Source organism: Danio rerio, chromosome 5 (assembly GCF_049306965.1).
Source record: "Danio rerio strain Tuebingen ecotype United States chromosome 5, GRCz12tu, whole genome shotgun sequence".
In the NCBI taxonomy this organism is placed as follows: domain Eukaryota; kingdom Metazoa; phylum Chordata; class Actinopteri; order Cypriniformes; family Danionidae; genus Danio; species Danio rerio.
The window spans coordinates 20,945,672-20,963,843 of record NC_133180.1 but is presented as its reverse complement, the minus strand read 5'-3'; the positions used below and the strand labels follow the sequence as shown (position 1 = coordinate 20,963,843).

The following is an 18,172-nucleotide window of genomic DNA, read 5'->3' as shown; positions in this document are numbered from 1 at the left end:
AGCAGTCCATACAGAGGTAAGCAGTCAGCCCTGTAGCGTTTGTTTTGTAAATAAAATGCAGCCATATAGACCTGCAAGCACATATTTCTCGGTTCTCAAAAATGTACATGAGGGCACTTTTTCCCAATGAATTCCCCTCTGTTGAAAAAATCTGTCCCTGTTGTTTGCCATCCTCACATGGTCTAAACATGGCCAGCAATGGCTCAGTGCCGAACCAGGGAAAACTCTTCAAAATCTCATTAGAAGTGGAGACGAGGGATGAGCTTCCCCCTTGAGTGTCCCAAGTAGACTGCAGTAAATGTAGACTGGTTGACTTTCTGCCTGTCAACAGAAGGACAGAGTATTGGGTCTCTCTCAAACACACTACTGAAGCAGCACTTAGAAGATGAAGAGTGGTGACACTTTCAGGCTGAAAGCAGATAAAACAGGACAAAGTGGAAACCGAGACAAAGAGAAACAGAAATAGCTGGAAGGAATCTGCAAAAAAAAGAAAGGGGGGGGGGGGGATATTTAAGAAGGAAAGAAGGATGAACAGAAAGGAAGATGAAGAGAGCAGTCTAAATGAACTGAAGACGGCTGATGATAGGACTTTAAAAGGTGTTTGAACTTTTTACTTTCTGGAATGGCAAGATCGGTGAAACAACTGAAAAAAAAAACAGCAAACAAACTCTGGGTTAAATACAAGTGGTGTGCTGTCAATTACCACTAAAAATAACTGACTCATCCCTCACTTTATAGAAATAAAGAGAAACCATGTGTACGGTTATAATGGAAGCTTTTTGGGACAAGTAATTGAGGAGGATTTCCCTAAAAATATTGATGCACATTCATCAGCTTTTTTAGTAAATTTGATTTCTTGAGAAGATTTTTTTCAACACATTTTTAAACAATAGTTTTAATGACTCATCATGACTTAATGACTGTACCAAATATTTTCTAGTTCATTTGCAAGATACAAGTATTCAGCTAAAAGTTCCATCTAAAGGTTATTACTGTAGGTTTACTAGGCAAGTTAGGTTTGCTAAGAAAGATAACAGTGTAGCCAATTTGTTCTGTAGCCAATTGGAATTTTTTTTAAGGCGCTATTAATATTGTCCATAGGCATTACCGTGGCGCAGTGGGTAGCACAATCGCCTCATAGCAAGAAGGTTGCTGGTTCGAGCCCCAGTCGGGTCAGTTGGCATTTCTGTGTGGAGTTTGCATGTTCTCCCCGTGTTCGCTCTGGTTTCCCCCACAGTCCAAAGATATGCGGTACAGGTGAATTGGGTAAGCTAAATTGTCCGTAGTGCATATGTGTGAATGAGAATGTATGGGTGTTTCCCAGTGATTGTTTTTTACAAAAAGTGGACATTTTTGCAGTTATACGTCTCATTTTCTATTAAATTGTGAGATTTAAATACAGCATTTTAGTGACATTAAGCATTATTCTGAATTAGCTTGTCAAATGGTCAACATAACCACACTTTTTGACTATTTTAGCCAAAATAGTATTGAAATCTATTTTAATATGGGCCACTTTTGGTGCTTCACACCTTTTTACTGGTCATTTTTTGTTTCAAGAATAAGGTTCAAGATTTACAATAAAAGTTTCTTGTGAAATGTTTTCTTTATTTAAAAACAATACAATAGCAAAAGATGACTTCTCTTACATTCGATCGTATTTCTTACACAGCTGGATGATGGACTCATGTAAAATAATTGTTTGCATTAGCCAAAACTGATTAGCTGAAGTCACATCGAAGCCACAGCCAACAGAGGATTCCGCTTAGTCTTAAAGCCTATTCAATGGGTTATTTTTACTTATTATAATGGTATCCGTTTGTTAAGTCGTGATGTATTGGTGACGTTTGGAATACTGTTTCCGGGTCCAAGCTGCTACTCATTTAAATTGAGAAAATATCAGTTTATGGACAGTTTTTAGTCCCATCACACATTAAATTGAATATTATGTAAATCATGGTGTACACATCAGTCTCTGGACTTGTTGCATCACAGACAACAACATTTTAACAATTTATAAAATATTAATCACTTTCTGGCCATCGGATGTTAGGTATGGATAAACAGCTGAAGTCAGAATCATTAGCCCCCCTTTGAATTTTTTTTTCTTTTTAAAATATTTCCCAAATAATGTCTAACAGAGCAAGGAAACGCGTCACATGACGTCATACTTAACAAGCGGATAGCAGTCAAAATAGGACAAACCCCCCAACCACCGCTGCTCTGTTAAACAACATCTAGGACATATTTGAGGAGCGCTAAAATTCTGACTTCATATAATAAAGATATATAGACAGATCAGCCTTACTTGTTCATGCTTTGACATGCTTAGTCATGGAGCAGATGACTTCCCAGGCATGACTCAGCACAGCCAATGCATTGCCATCAGGCAGACTCTAAAACACCTGACAGGTGTCCTGATTCGAGACGCCTGCTTGTGGAGCTTAAAGCAGATCTGCTCTGCATCTGTGTTCAATGGATTATTCCACTGTGCTGACATGGCACTGGTACATACAGTAAAGGTGCCATGGTTGCTTTTCAGCATGCACTGCACAAGAAAGATTAAAAGCTTCTTTTCTGGGAGCAAAAGTTACATAACATTTCCATTATATCTCTGCTGAGCAACGGAGGAAAAACAAGGAACAAAAGGAGGGAGGGGGCAAACCAATCTTTTCTTAGGTATTGAGGTAAGAATGATGAATCACGTATGACATCATTGTTTTTCAATATATTGGTCACATGCCAGCATTTGCTCCACCTCATTATTAATCATGTGAATTGCAATGTATTTCGAATTATGCTGAATCAAACTCTGTAGTCTCTAAATTACAAGGATGATTGATTGTGCATTTTGTGTCCCTGTAATGAAACAATGATTACTGTTATGATAATGTTCAAACAGACAGCAAAAGACTACAGAGATGTAATTTGTACCAAACAAAATTAAATAATAATTTGCCATGAACAGCAAATCGCTTGCTCATGCAAGTCACTTTTTTATTCTTAGGATTTTCTGACAATGCTGGAACTACCATGAAACTAAAATAAAGTTTTTTAGATGTTAGTATCAGTATTGTTATTTTTTAAGACATCTATAAGCTAGTGTGCTCCAAAAAATTGGAAGATTTAGAATTTAGAAGATATAACACTGATATACACATGTAAAGCTTGTCGTTTGTCACTTCCGCCTAAATGGATCAACGGTTTCATCCACGTAACCTCATACTTCCGTTTCTCATCACATGCTCTCTAGTGTCTGACATGCCCCACCACCTTCAAGACGCTTCTCTCATTTGAGCTCAACCACTCTCACTGGCAGAGCTGTGATAAAACAAAACGCTATTGGCTGTTTTTTTTTAAAGGGGAGGGGCTACACTATGTCCCACCCTCTCTTCATGTTTCAGTTGAGATTACATCAAACATTGAACACAAATGCATATTTCAAAGCACTTCACGGGACCATTAAGATTAAAAAAACAAGCACTGAATATTCTGCCTAATTTATTTTCTGTGTATATGATCGTTTTATCTTCAATCATGCTGATATTACTGATTATACTATGACAAAGATTTTCTGCTAAAAAGAAAACACTCAAAGGGATAATTCTCCCAAAATTGAAAAGCTTCTACAAATTTATTTCTTCTGTCAAACACAAAACAAGATATTCTGAAAAAATATTGGGGGGAAAAAACAGAAATTGAGATCCATAGTAGGAACAAAACATGCCATGGAGGTGAATGGTTGTTTTGTCCAACATCCTTCAGTATATCTTCCTTCATGTTCAACAGAAGAAAGCAAGTCAATCACGTTTAGAACAAGTGCAGGATGAGCAAATGATGACAGAATGAATTTTTTTGGATGTACTGTCCCTTTTAAAATAGAAAATTCACTCTATTTTCTTAATGTTTGTCAGAGATTTTGTGGTGAACCATGCATACTGTAGGTTAATTTATTAAAAATGTTTTGTCATCTCATAACTGTAATTTTGGACACCATTTTTGGTCAGGGTTTATAAGTGGTCAGTTGAGATGCATTACTGTTTCCACAAGGTATTCTGAACACTTGAATTTGGTCACACTTTATTTTAACGGTCTGTTTGTTGAATTTAAGTTACACTGCATCTGCATGCCAATTAATTCTCACTAGATTAAGTAGACTGATAGGTTGGGGTTAGGGTTAGTGTAAGTTGATATGTACATACAAAGTTTCTTATAGTCAGTTAAATGTCTGTTGAAGGAGCGATATCAACAGATATTAAGCAGACAATCTAATACTCAAATGGACCATCAAAATAAAGTGTTAACCTTAGATTTTGTAGAGACCGTTTTCTCTAATTCGTCTATGCTCTATATCACTTTAAACAAACCACTGGAAAGAGGGGAATGAAAATAATGCGTAGAGCCCAATTACGATTCCGATCATGTGTTTTGGTTCAAAACATAGTGGATTTTGGTGGGGAAGAGCAACTGTTAAAATGACGTCAATGAATCATTCAAAAGGTTCATTAATAAAACATAAAAAACAGAAAGTCTACATGAATGAGTACTGAATTTTTCATTTAAGTTTTAAATTTATTCACTGAAAACTGCAGCTAAACAAACATAAAAACATGTTGCTTGTTATTTTGTTGAGTTGTTTGTAAAGAATTTATCTTATACTAAAAAGTCACTTATTTACTCTATATAATAAAAACCCTACAGCAATTTTAGGACCCCTTGTTTTGGTGTTAACTACATTATTATACCAATATGTAGAATCATTTGTTCAGGAGATTCATTCAGTCATTAAATAAGTGAAAGTTTTAAATGATCGAATCACTAATTTAAACTGAGCTTGTAAAATTGTTCTTTGAAAATTGCAGCAAATAAAGAAATTGTTTGAAAATTTTGTTTAGTTACAGAATTTATCTCATGCTAAAAAGTCATTTATACTCTTTATATAACAAAAACCATACAGCATTTTTAGGACACCTTGTTTTTGTGCTAATTACATTATGCCAATAACTAGAATCATTTGTGAAAGTTTGGTGGGTAAGTGATTGAATCGTTTATTTAAACGGAGCTTCTAAACTTATTCATTGAACATTGCAGCAAATAAAAAATGTTTGCTTTATAGTTTGTTTGGTAACAGAATATAGGTTAATTATTTGTCACTTTTATACTGATTTAAGACAACTTGTTTAGGTGCTAACTACATTACAAAGGTGGAATCAATTGTTCAAGAGAATCATTCAGTCATGAAACAAGTGAAAGTTTTATGGGTAAGTGATTGAATCATTAATTTAAACTGAGCTTCTAAACATTTATTTATTGAAAATTGTAAGAAATAAAAAATGTACTTAGAATATCTATTAAATTAAATGTCATTTTGTATAGTTGTCTACTTAGAATGATATGAGAAAGTCAATTTTAAAAAAAGCTGATTCTTATTTTATCAAGAGAAAAGAAAAAAAAAGACTATAAACCATTTTAGGTAAACCTAAAGATCCTTAAAGTTAAAATTGATGTTAAAAATTAGCACCTGGTATATCAAGCTTTTTAAAAAGCAATATTGTAACATTTTCACTTTAATGCTCTTTAGCAGTTTGTAGCATTCCACACACACCCAAATACTTTAACCCTGATATGATGTACAAAAACAGGCAAACATAAACACAGATTGCTGTGCTTGGCTGCTCCTGCCTCTGCATCTGTTTGGTGAACTCTCCAGCAGTGCTATGCCACCTGCTTGACTTCACGGGAAAAGACTTCAGACAGTTCAACAGGCATTCTCTCAGGCATTTAACAGGCTAAAGACTAGGTTTAGAGCTACAGTTACTGTGGGTGAATTTGAGGGGTTAAAGCACCTATATGTCTTTAATGTATTCAACCAACCTTCAGAATTTGTGACATTTGTATATTAATCATATCAATATTAAGAGCATTAGAAATGACAAAGGTTCAAAAAAAGGGAGGTAAAAATTAAAGATGAAATACTGGCCAATAAACATCTTCAAAAAAACTAAAATACCATTTGAAAATTTTTAATTTCTCAGATTTTTAAACATTATTTAAATTTGTGTTTGAGTAAAATATTATAGTTTTTTTTTTTCTGTAGAGCACTGATGACTTTAGTATTTTCACCTGTAGAATCAAAAAGGTGCCATGTTTTCCAGATATTACATTTGAGACAAAATAAAAGCAATGTTTAAACTTAAAATTAACTTCAGAACAGTTAACAAAACAACATTTGGTCAAATTACCCTGATTATCAAATCACAAAATAATACAAAAAACAATTAACTGTTTTTTTTTTTGTTGTTTTTTTTTTACAGATTTTTTTGTAGAATACAACTGTTATTCACATTGGGGATGCACTGATTGAACGACAAAAAAACAGAACTAGATGATTTTTGTAATAAACGAGCAATAGGTATTGTTTGTTTCAGTTTGTTACAATCTCTGTCTGGACACTACATGACAAAAGTCTTGTCGTTGATCCCAGTTGTAAGGGCATTAAATAATAACTTGACTACTAGTTGATCATTTGGAAAAGTGGCAGGAGGTAGATTTTTCTGATGAATCATTTGTTGAACTGTATCCCAATCATCACAAATACTGCAGAAGTCCTAATGGAACCTGCATGGACCCAAGATTCTTACAGAAATCAGTCAAGTTTGGTAAAGGAAAAATTATGGTTTAGGGTTACATTCAGTATTGGGGGCGTGCGAGAGATCTGCAGAGTGGATGGCAACATCAACAGCCTGAGGTATCAAGACATTTGTGCTGCCCATTACATTACAAACATGAGAGGGCAAATTCCTCAGCAGGAAAGCGCTGCTTCTCATACTTCAGCCTGCACATTAAAGTTCCTGAAAGCAAATAAGGTCAAGGTACTCCAGGAATGGACAGATCAGTCACCAGACATGAACATTCTTGAGCATGTATTGGGTAAAATAAAGGAGAAGGCATTGACGATGAATCGAAAGAACCTTAATGAACTCTGTGAGTCCTGCAGGAAGACTTTCTTTGCCATTCCAGATGACTTTATTCATAAGTTATTTGAGTCATTTCAGAGATGTATGGATGCAGTCATTCAAGCTCATGGGACAAGACTTTTGTCTAAGCAAAGTCTTACTGTCCTAATTAAATAATTAAAAATCAAGGCATGATCATATTTTATTAAGGTAAAATAAGCGCATTCTATCAACCTTTGTCTTTCATAAGCCCTTCTGATACCAAAATATCAACTAGAGGTCAAGTTATAATTTGTTGTTCCTAAAACTTAGATAAGCGACAAGACTTTTGTCAGGTAGTGTACATACAAACTGCACTGCAACAGAAAACATTCAAAGTTATGGCATTCATCTGCCCTTCGCACAGAGTTCCCACAAAAGCTCAAGCTGCACGTATACAGCACTGCAGATTCTGCCGCAGCACGTACTTCCACATGATTTCAGCAGAACGCATGACAGGTTACTCTTAAGTAAGTTAAAAGGAATCTGTCAGGTTTTTTTACTGCCGATGTATGTTACTTCAGGAATCAATGAGCTCAGACGAAAGGACAAGTCTTTACATGTGTGTATAAACAAATGACATCAAATACTGGGAATCTGTCCATCAATGGCACACGTCACGTTCTGATCATTTCACAACAATAAATGGAGCAAGCTGGAATTCTCAGAACAGAAGCAAGCTCAGACTACGCACTGTCTTGCTCCAAAATGCCAAAATATTTAGGTTCATCCTCAAAAAAAATGGATGAAAGTATTCTGTTCTGCTGACGCTGTTGTTCTTGCATCAATTTTTTGTTTAGATCCATGCGTCTATTGCACTAGTGACTTTATCCTAACCTTGTTTTTCCTCATTAAAAGAGGATTTGCTTCTCATGAGACACTAGGACATCCTGTTTCAGTTCTGGAGTTATAAAGTGTATAGAATTCTAAAAAAAAACTTAAATTAAATAAATATTCTGACTTGTAGTAGATAGTCCTGCTTTGCTTTGCATTCAAGCTGCCGTTCATTTATCTAATTAGCATTAGATAAAAGCATCAAAATACACAGGTAAAAATATATGATCAAAAAGTCAAGACTGTTTTCATAACTTTAAATTACTTTAGTAGCTTAAACAGGTTTCAACTTTATTAATTGATACTAATTTTAATTATTTAAATTCAGTTAATTTGACTCAACTTAAAAACTTAAGGCAGCCACAATTATTTTACAGTATAAATGGCAACAAATTATGCTACAAGTTAATAGGGCTGGGTAATTCATTGAATTTGATTGATCGATGCACATCTTGTCAAGGGACGAGCAGTTGTGTGTTTATCTCCTCTGGGCCAGAGAGCGCTCTCATGCTGAAACTCAAGACATGAAGAAAACCTAGAAATCCCCATAGCATTGTATAATAAAGCAGGGGTTTCAAACTCAATATACCTGGGGGCCGGTGGAGGCAGAGTCTGGGTGAGGCTCGGCCGCATCAGGTTTTTCACAAGAAAAAATTTCCAAGAAAACCTTTTTATTTTATTTTTTTTTATTCCAATCTTCTCAAATCTCCCTATTTTTATTTTTAAACACCAAATAAGATGAAAAATTTACAAATTAACAATTAATAAGAAAATAAATCAATCAGTAATAAATAATAATAATAATAATCATTCATTCATCTATTTTTCTTTTCAGCTTAGTCCAAATATTAAACAGGGGTCGCCACAGCGTAATAAACTGCCAACTTATCTGGCATATGTTTTACGCAGCGGATACTCTTCTCATCACTGGGAAACATCCATACACACTCATTCATACACATACACAGTCCATTTAGCTTACCCAATTCACTTATAGTGCATGTCTTTGGACTGTGTGGGGAAACCAGAGCACCCAGAGGAAACCTAATTGAACACGGGGAGAACATGCAAACTCCACACAGAAATGCCAACTGGCCGACCTGAGGCTCAATTCAGCGACATTCTTGCTGTGAGGTGATTGTGCAACCCTCTGTGCCACCGTGACCGTTTCCCCTTAGCAATGAAACTTTCTAAAGACCTCTGTTTCTTACTCATTTTGCTGCTTGTGGGTTATATTTGGGCGCTCAAGTGACTGAGATGTAACCGATAGAATATGGCCATTTTTCAAAATAAAAGACTTATCAAAATAAAAGATCGCTCAGACAACAAATAAAACTGAAATAATTAATGATTTCTTGTGTAATTTTAAACTTTCAAATTAAGGCAGAGCCACAAAAAATTATCCCGCTGGCTGCAATTAGCCCGCAGACTGTTTTATAAACAGAAGATCTCTCAAAAAACCTATTTCAAACTCTACACTGAAGTTAAATGTGGCTGTTCGTGTGCAGCCTTGGTCAACACTACGCAGACCGTATCTGAGAAATTACTTTTACTAAATGATTACCTCGATCTCATAATTCCCTAATTAGATCAATTTAGTTTTTTGACACAATTTTGCACAGCTTGTCAGTGTACAGTGCATGTAAAAAAATTTTTGCTGGAGTTATGCTAGAACCAGTTTTACTGACAAAATGTGCATTAAAAAAAAAAAAAAAAAAGAAAAAAGAAAATCGCCTTCAATTAATCACCCAGCCCTATGTACAATCTTAACTTTCACTTTTGCCATTTTTTTTTAACAAATAATTTTTTCCAGCGTCTTATTTATTTAATGATTATTCATGCATGTTCGTTTCAATTGGGATTTAAAGGAAACTCTGTTAGCTTAGAAGCACTGAGGGACTAAACTCTTATCTGTGAGTCACAGGAAGATACAAAAATCAGACACAGCCTCCATTGTGTTTGCAATCGCTAATGCTGGAATCTCAGACTTCTTTTCTCATATCCTGTTTTTACAGAAACACTCAACTGATCACAGGGCAAACTGAGCGAGCGAGAGATGGAGATGGACAGAAAGTACTGACAGCACTTTGAATGTGCTGATGGAACAACTGCTCTTTTGCTTATCAGATGACCCTATGTAGGTCACACACGCCACATGAAAAAACAAAAAAGCTGATTGTGTTTAATAGGTTCACTCAGGTAACTGGCACAGTAGTTCCTCCACACCCTTTTCTAAGCTTGATCAAAATAATAAAAACCATTTCGTTTTACTTTCCAGCAACGTGCTCATTATTTCGGTGTTCAAATATTTGGAAGATTAGCTTGTGTGAATGCACTTACAGCAGGCCATTCATGATGTTTCATTCATTTACAGATCATTTTGCACTTAAACATCTAGACACTGAGATTTCTGAGGACCAATGGAAAGACATTCTTAGTTTAGTTCACTTTTTATCTATTTGTGCCAGACATGGCCTAATACAATGTAAAGTACTTCATAGGACCCATTTCACTAATGCCAAACTTTCTAGAATATTTCCAGACAGAAATGATGCCTGTAACAGATGTAAGCAGTCACCGGCCGATTACCTTCACATGTTTTGGTCATGTTCAAAATTAACAACCTATTGGTGTAATATTTTTAAAATTCTTTCTCAAGCTCTTAATATAATCATCACTCCTGAACCTCTGACTGCCCTTTTTGGTTATCTTCCAACCCCAACTACACAAACATCATGCTGCGTCATTGCCTTTACCCCCTTGCTCGCCAGGCGCGCAATTCTCCTCAAATGGAAACATGTGTCCCCTCCATCATCAGAACACTGGATTAAAGAGGTTCTTAATTTCATCTATCTTGAGAAACTGAGACATTGTTTTAAATCATCACTGAACTCCTTTAACAAAACATGGAGTCCCATACTATTAGTCATTGAGAACCTTAACATTTCAGGAACTGCTGACCAGAATTTTGAAAGGGAGAGAGACTTCTAGTTTTTATTTTACATTTTCATCCTCTGTATTTACCCATATATTTATTTATTTATTTATTTTTATTTATTTTATTTATAATTTTTTCAAATGGCTTATTATTTATTTATCAGTGTCTTGATTCACCGTTACATACTAATTGAAGGCCTCAGAAAATAGGGAGGTGTGGGAGATGGGAGGGATGGTGCATAGAAGGGGATAGAAAAGTGTAAGTTTAATTTAGGAGTTCTACAGATTTCTTGTTTTTATTGCTATGTATTTCATGCCATCTCTTTGCTGATAGGACTTCTATTTTTCATATACATTTGTAAGTTTGTATAATATCTGGAAAAATGCAATAAAAATATTGGAAAAAAAAACATCTAGACAGAATCATTTCGAACAAGGACAGACACTATTATTGATTCAGCTTGTGTTGGGTTTACAGTCAACACAACAGCTATTTCCTGAGCAATGTGACCTTTGAGGATGTCACGTGACCTTTGAGATGACAAATCTTCCTCTGTACACATCCTCTTCCTTTAGCTCTGCAGTCTGTACAGTACCGTAAGCATTTTGACTGTCCTCAAGGGTTGTTATTTGACCCAGTTTGGCCATTACCCAGAGACCAACACTAAAATACAGTGAGAGTTTTACAAAGTACCGCACATTGGTGAACAACTTGTCTCTTAAAAGCTTCTCTTTCACCCTGCGGTGACCTAGATTCAAAGTTTGAAAGAACTGACTGGGACATTAGTCCAATACCAGCAGACACAAGCCCTAGTTTAATATGTCCTCTAAAAGATTAACTAAATACAGCCAGTGCACTTCTTCATTCAACTATAGAAAGCCTTTGGCCTTCAGAGTTATGTAACATACGACAATATACAGTATGGTATGAATGAAATAAGTCTTATCTTTCCTGTGATGTTCTATCACTTATTTTAAGGTGTCACATTAGCTTTTGAAAAATGTTTTATATTTCATTACTTTTTTCTATATAAATATTTATAAAATTTTATTTCTTTTATTTTATTATTATTTCGAATAACGAGGGACCGTGTGTGCACACACACACACACCCTCGTTATTTGCAGGAGTTACGTTCTAAAAATATATATATTTAAATATATATATTTAAGACTATAAAACCCTGTAAAACACTTTAAACACTCTCAAAGTGCAATCATTCATAGAAAAATAAGTCCAGTATTATAGAATGAAACATTCATCGCTGTCAGCAAAAGTTTTATAAAGCTTTTTAGCTTTTGTGAAGATAATGTTGGCATCCAGTGTAAAGAAAGTGTAATGTTTTGCAAAAAAGTGCAGCATTTAAAAAAATAATTATTAAATTAACTTTGTCTAAAAATAATAAATAAATCATGAATCATGATATTAGTATTGTGAATCACGAGTCAGGTGAATCATTACAACCCTATTTCAAAGTGAAAACAAGATTATTTGACTTCAACCGGTGGCAGAAAATGTAGCTTCTTTTAAGTCTAAATTTTGACCTGTTCCAAGAATTTTTTGATAATTGGATTAGAAATGAGACAAAGCAAAGTAAGAATAGCATTTTTTTTTTTGCATTTTGATTATTCAATTTCTGTACCTGATTACAGCTAGTGTTTAGTGTCTATTGTGTTAAACTTTATTCATATCACTATATATGTATACACACACACACGCGCACACACGCACGCACGCACGCACGCACACACACACAGTTAAAGTCAGAATTAGGTTTTTTAATAAATATTATTAATAAAGTCATTTATTAATGACCCCCCCCCCCTTTTTATATAGCTTAAAGTGACATGTAAAGGCTTAACTAGGTTAATTAGGTTGACTAGGCAAGTTAGGGTAATGAGGCAAGTTATAACTGATAATCTGTTCTGTAGACTATCGGGAAAAAATTTAGCTTATAGGGGCTAATAATTTTGTTCTTAAAAAGTGCACTATTTCTACACCACTGCCGTAATTAAACAAATACAGCAATTAAATAAATGACCAAATTTCCAAACACCCCAAATATGTCATCAAAAGTCAAACAAATAGACAGATAGTTTTGAGTCCCATAAAAACTGATATTAAAGAGTAGTATGCGTTAAAAGCAATTATACTATATCAATATCAGAGCTGTTATAACAAATGAAACTGCATTAAAAATATTGAAAATATTTAAATATGATTTGTCATGATATGTTGATGCATCGCAAAGTAAGGTATTTTATGAATTGATAAACATGAGTCGTCTCTTAACAGGCATACAGACAGAGAGAAAAGGCTACAATAAAAATAGAAACAAGCATATATCACTGCAGCACAGGAACCTCCACATGGGAGAAATTTACACTGCAAGTAGGTAACTGTGGTTAAGGCTAAAACAGTTACAACAGGTCACTGTAACTGTAAATCCAGAACCTATATATATATATATATATATATATATATATATATATATATATATATATATATATATATATATATATAAACAGACATCAATAAAACACATTTGGGTACTATAAGGGGTAGCTCTAGGATTCTGGTAGATCTAGAGATTATTAAAACACAACAGGTTGGACTCAAATCAATAAAAAGCCAAGAGCTGGCTCTGAAAAACTGAAATTGAAAAAAAAAGCAGTTTGTCTTTTTTATTTTAGAAGCAAGTGACTTTCTTTTTTAACTCTGGAGCCTAAGTAAGACAGTTGGCAATCCCCCAGTATACTAAAACACCAATTTATCCATCTCTCCTCTTCAGTCATTGAATTACAAGCAAGAAGATAACACAAATAAGAAGGGGTATTCATTAGGAACGATACTGTGTCTGATAAGGGAAAGCCATCAAGATGTTTGCTTCAAATTAAACCCACTTGACCTCGGTTCAGTCAAAAAAAGAAACTGGAAACTGTAATAAAAAGCCACTGTGGTGTTTGAGCTGCCGTGAAAGCAGTGATCAGACACTTGGGCTCAGATTTCCTTGATTATATGTGGAGAAGAAGCATCTCTTAAACTACCGGGTGTGATGAAGACAATCATGACACAGACGGACTCTTCATCATCTGCTTCTGACAGAATGCAAACACACACTCAAATAGAAAATGACAGGCTTAAATGTAAAAGCCCGTTGTTACCTCTGATTTAGCCGGCGCTCATCGTCACTTCCAAAGTCCTGTGGAAAAAAAAAAAGTATGAATGAAACAGAAATCAGCCACCGAATGTGTATGTGCCAATACACAATAATAAAGATAATGAAGATATATAATATTATTGACATGAAAATTTCAAAATGTTGTGAAGAATATATATAAACATATTAGGGGTGTAACGATACACTCAGCTCACGATACAATGTGTATCACGATTTAATGTTCACGATTCGATATGTATCACGATATTGGAATAAAAATTGAAAATTAAACTGAAATGCAAATTTTATTAAAAAAAATTTAATTACCAAGTAAACTTTTTTTTATGTGTTTCTTTTGTTTCAACTTCTTAAACTGAACCTTCTTTAAGAAAATAAATTAAACAGGACTGTCTCTGGAAAATAAAACAATTTAAAAACTTCTTATAATATTATTGAAATGATTCAATTTAATTGAATTTAACAGTAAGAGCTTAAGGCGTTGCTTGGTCACTTGCGTTTTTTGTGTGCATAGTCCGCCCTCTGTAGTAACAGCTCACGGTCAGCTCACGTCATGTGTGATTTTGCAGCCGCAAATACATCATTATATGAAGACAGAATAATATTTTAGGGTGAATTGTACCTTAAATACAGTGTGTGACTCTATCAACACTATTAGAAGGTATCCATGTCGCTGTGCAAAGTATGTAAATCACTGTGAAGACTTTAAAACTTAGGCTATGTTTGACCCAGTATGCGTGTCAAAAAGTGGACGAGTCTAAAGCAATGACTGTACAACCGAAATGTTGCCAGACGTCCGATTCTGAGAGGATGGGCCATCCTCTATTTCTACTCCACTCATCTTGGTCTGCTAACATTACTGCTGCTGCAATCTGAACTCACGTGCGACAGCAGGTGGAATGTAGCTCACGTGCAAACAGCTCAACTAATAAGAAAAAACGGACGTCATACCGTAATCAAATCGTCATAACGCCACAATGCATATTGTGACATTTTTGCATCGCAATAAATGGTACAACGATAAATTGTTACACCCCTAATACATATACAATCTATATACACCACCCTCAATCAAGTTTTTGGCCTCTTTATAAGAAAAAGCCTGTTATAGACAAACCAGCTTATCGACGTGACTTTGAAACGCTCCAGTGTCCCTCTATCTGTGTTTACACTCAGCAATCAGAGGTGAGTTTGGTGAACTGATGACCTTCACAGCTAAACACAGTAATTTCTGTTTGAGCGTGTGAACACAATGGCAAATCAGCGGTGTTTAAGAACATGCTCAAATGTTTGCAGAAAATGGGTCTTTTTAAACTTCAGTATCGATTAATATAAAATTCCAGTATCATGACAACCCTAAACACTGTAAATGGTGATAAAACCTTCAGTGATTGTCGTAATAAGCCAATCATATCCCCTCATTTATGACTACATTCAAAACACCAACACCAAGCATGTCCACACTGCTCAATTTTACATGTACTGCCTCAAGTCTTAACACAAAGAGCAGGATGCGTCCGTGTAATAAATCTAATTATGTCTGCAGAAATCTTACACTTGATAAGTTATCATTTCAGCGTCTGCTGTGAAAACGTCAACACAATTCCGGAATAAATAATGGGAGAGGTCAGAATCCCTTTAGGCCTCGGAACTTTTCCAAATTCCACAGCCTCACCCGACTCAATCCCAGCGCAACACACTGCAATCTGGCCTAAACATGCCTCATGATCTCGCTCTCTGCTGAACGTGCAACCTTTAAGCACAATACCTGACCCACGTGTCCTAAAAAACAAATAAAAAGCTTTGATACACCAGCTTTAAGAGCTGTATAATATGACAAAGAAGAAATGTGCTCTCAAAGCTGAAACATGAAGAGCAGGGCCTCTCCTTCAGATAAGGTTTCATCATAACAAAGAGCGTTTCTAAAATAGTTCCTCACTGTACGTGAACGTGACGGGTTATTGGGTTACTGATTGTGGTATGAATCTGTGAATGGAGGAAGACGAGTGCGACACGGTCAGATGTGACGGATGCCTGAAGGCGAAGAAACCGTGTCAGGGGAATCGGTCGTGCCAGGGTTTCTATCACATGCTAAAATCTGTCCCTTCATGCAGCAGCTGGGCTTATAAAACTTTCTAAAGCAGGGCAGAATGAGGAGTGGAAACAATGATGCGTTTATAACAGAAACAGACGTTTTGGAGGTGTGAGGCTCTTCTGTGATTTACAACATTCAAAGTGAATGAACAGATAGCATGAGGCGAAAGGTGAATAATCAGAAAGTAGAAATCAATATGGCACTGAGAATCTGCAAGCAATCTTAATTCTGTACTCTGAACTGTGATGAAATTCTAACTAAATTCAATTCAATTTAATTATGTACAATAGCAGGATTTAAATATGGACAATTCAACTATAGTGGCATGAATTAAAATCAATCCTTCACCCCAGTCCTGCTTTGACTCATTGCTCCAAAAGCTAGCTGGAAAAATCCCAGATGTCTTCAAAATCACAAAAACAAATGAAGTGTGGGGTTTGTAAACTTTACACATAAGGCAAAAGCCTTAAAATATTAGAGGGTGAGATGAAACATGGATTAGTCAAATGAATAATCATGACTTACTGATACAAAAAAAATAAGCATATAAATATAGTGTGTGTGTTTTCAAAATGTAACGATGAAGTTTTCACATAATTATACTAGTGATCAAAATGATCACGGTTATTATCATTATCACAGTTTTGTTAAAATTAGCTGAAAACATTCCAAAATAAATCTCACCCATACTTAAGGCTTTACGCAAAGTTCATTCATTCATTCATTTTCCTTCAGGTTGGTCTCTATTTCAGAGGTCGCCACATGTGAATGAACCACCAGCTATTGCAGCATATTTTACGCAAAGGATGCCTTTCCAGTCGCAACTCAGTACTGAGAAACACCCATACACACGTATTCACACACACTCATAGTTTATTGAAATTCACCTGTACCGCATGTCTTTGGACTGTGGAGGAAACCGGAGCACCCAGAGGAAACCCACGCCAGAGAAATGCCAACTGACTCAAAAAGGGCTTGAACCAGAGACCTTCTTGCTGTGAGGCAACAGTGCTAACCTCTGAGCCACCGTGCCGCACATTTACACCAAGTACATGTATTAGACTCTCAAACAATGTCAGGATAATAATCAAATTAAAAAGTTGCATAAATATATAGTATTAAAGGAATACAATAATGAAGGTGATTGAAAAAGGATAAAATGAGAAAGGTATGATGAAATTTTAATTAATGGCTATTTGCATTACTGTTTTTTTGAGGGGTCTATATTACAAAATGTAAAGTTACAACTGGAATCAAACATATAATTTGTCAAAGATGCTAAAAGGATCAAATATGTCTCATCTAAAAAGAAGAGATAAGTAAAAGAAGAAAATAGTTGAAGTAAAAGACGAATGATGCATGTGGTAATAGGGTGGGAAATAATAAGCTCGTGCTTCATACCACTCCATTTTCGACCATGCTAAAATAAATTTTTTGTTAGTGTTATTTTGTGTAATATTTCTGTTCAAAAATAAATAAATCAAATCAAGTTTTGTATCTCAAATAAACAAGCAACAAATACAATTTGCAGCTTATTGAATTTTTTTGTAACAAACAACATTAACATGGATCTCTGGATATTTACTTAATATTTATTACTTATTATTTCAAGTACATGTTTTGTGTGTGTTTTTATAGGTGCATTTGATATTCTTATTCAAGGTATTGTTTGATTAAAAAACTACCAAACCGTTTACTATTTACAAAATATATATATTTATAAAAATTTATAATATAATATTTCAAAAAATTTGCTAAAAAAAATGAGTAATTGCAAATTTTATGAGTGATTTTGCACTTGGATTTGCGCACTTTATAAATAAAAAGAATACAACTGTATATAAAAATATATATTTAATAACTGTCAATATAAACATTTACATTCTTGTAGATATTTTTTTCAAAATCACGATAATCAAATCATAGTTTTTATGATACTAAAAATTTGAAATGGTAAAACTAACCACCAGAAATTCCACTGTTGTTTACCCTGAAATGGGTAATCATGACACTATATATATATATAGCTATACTGGATTATTTTGAATGCGTCGGTGAGCCAATAAAAATGTGAATAATTTTCAAAAACAGGCATACAGTTTCATAATGTTGATATAGTGAACACAGGCCTCT

General features: G+C 34.8%; 1 protein-coding gene across 1 annotated transcript in view; it reads right to left on the bottom strand.

Moving 5' to 3' along the window:
- The window catches only part of ssh1a (slingshot protein phosphatase 1a), an 88,928-nt gene that overhangs the window by 61,088 nt on the left and 9,668 nt on the right, over nucleotides 1-18,172 (bottom strand). The window contains exon 2 of the mRNA XM_005165198.6: nucleotides 13,931-13,968. Within this exon, the coding sequence (XP_005165255.1) occupies nucleotides 13,931-13,968 (38 nt within the window). The remainder of the gene's footprint in view (nucleotides 1-13,930; nucleotides 13,969-18,172) is intronic.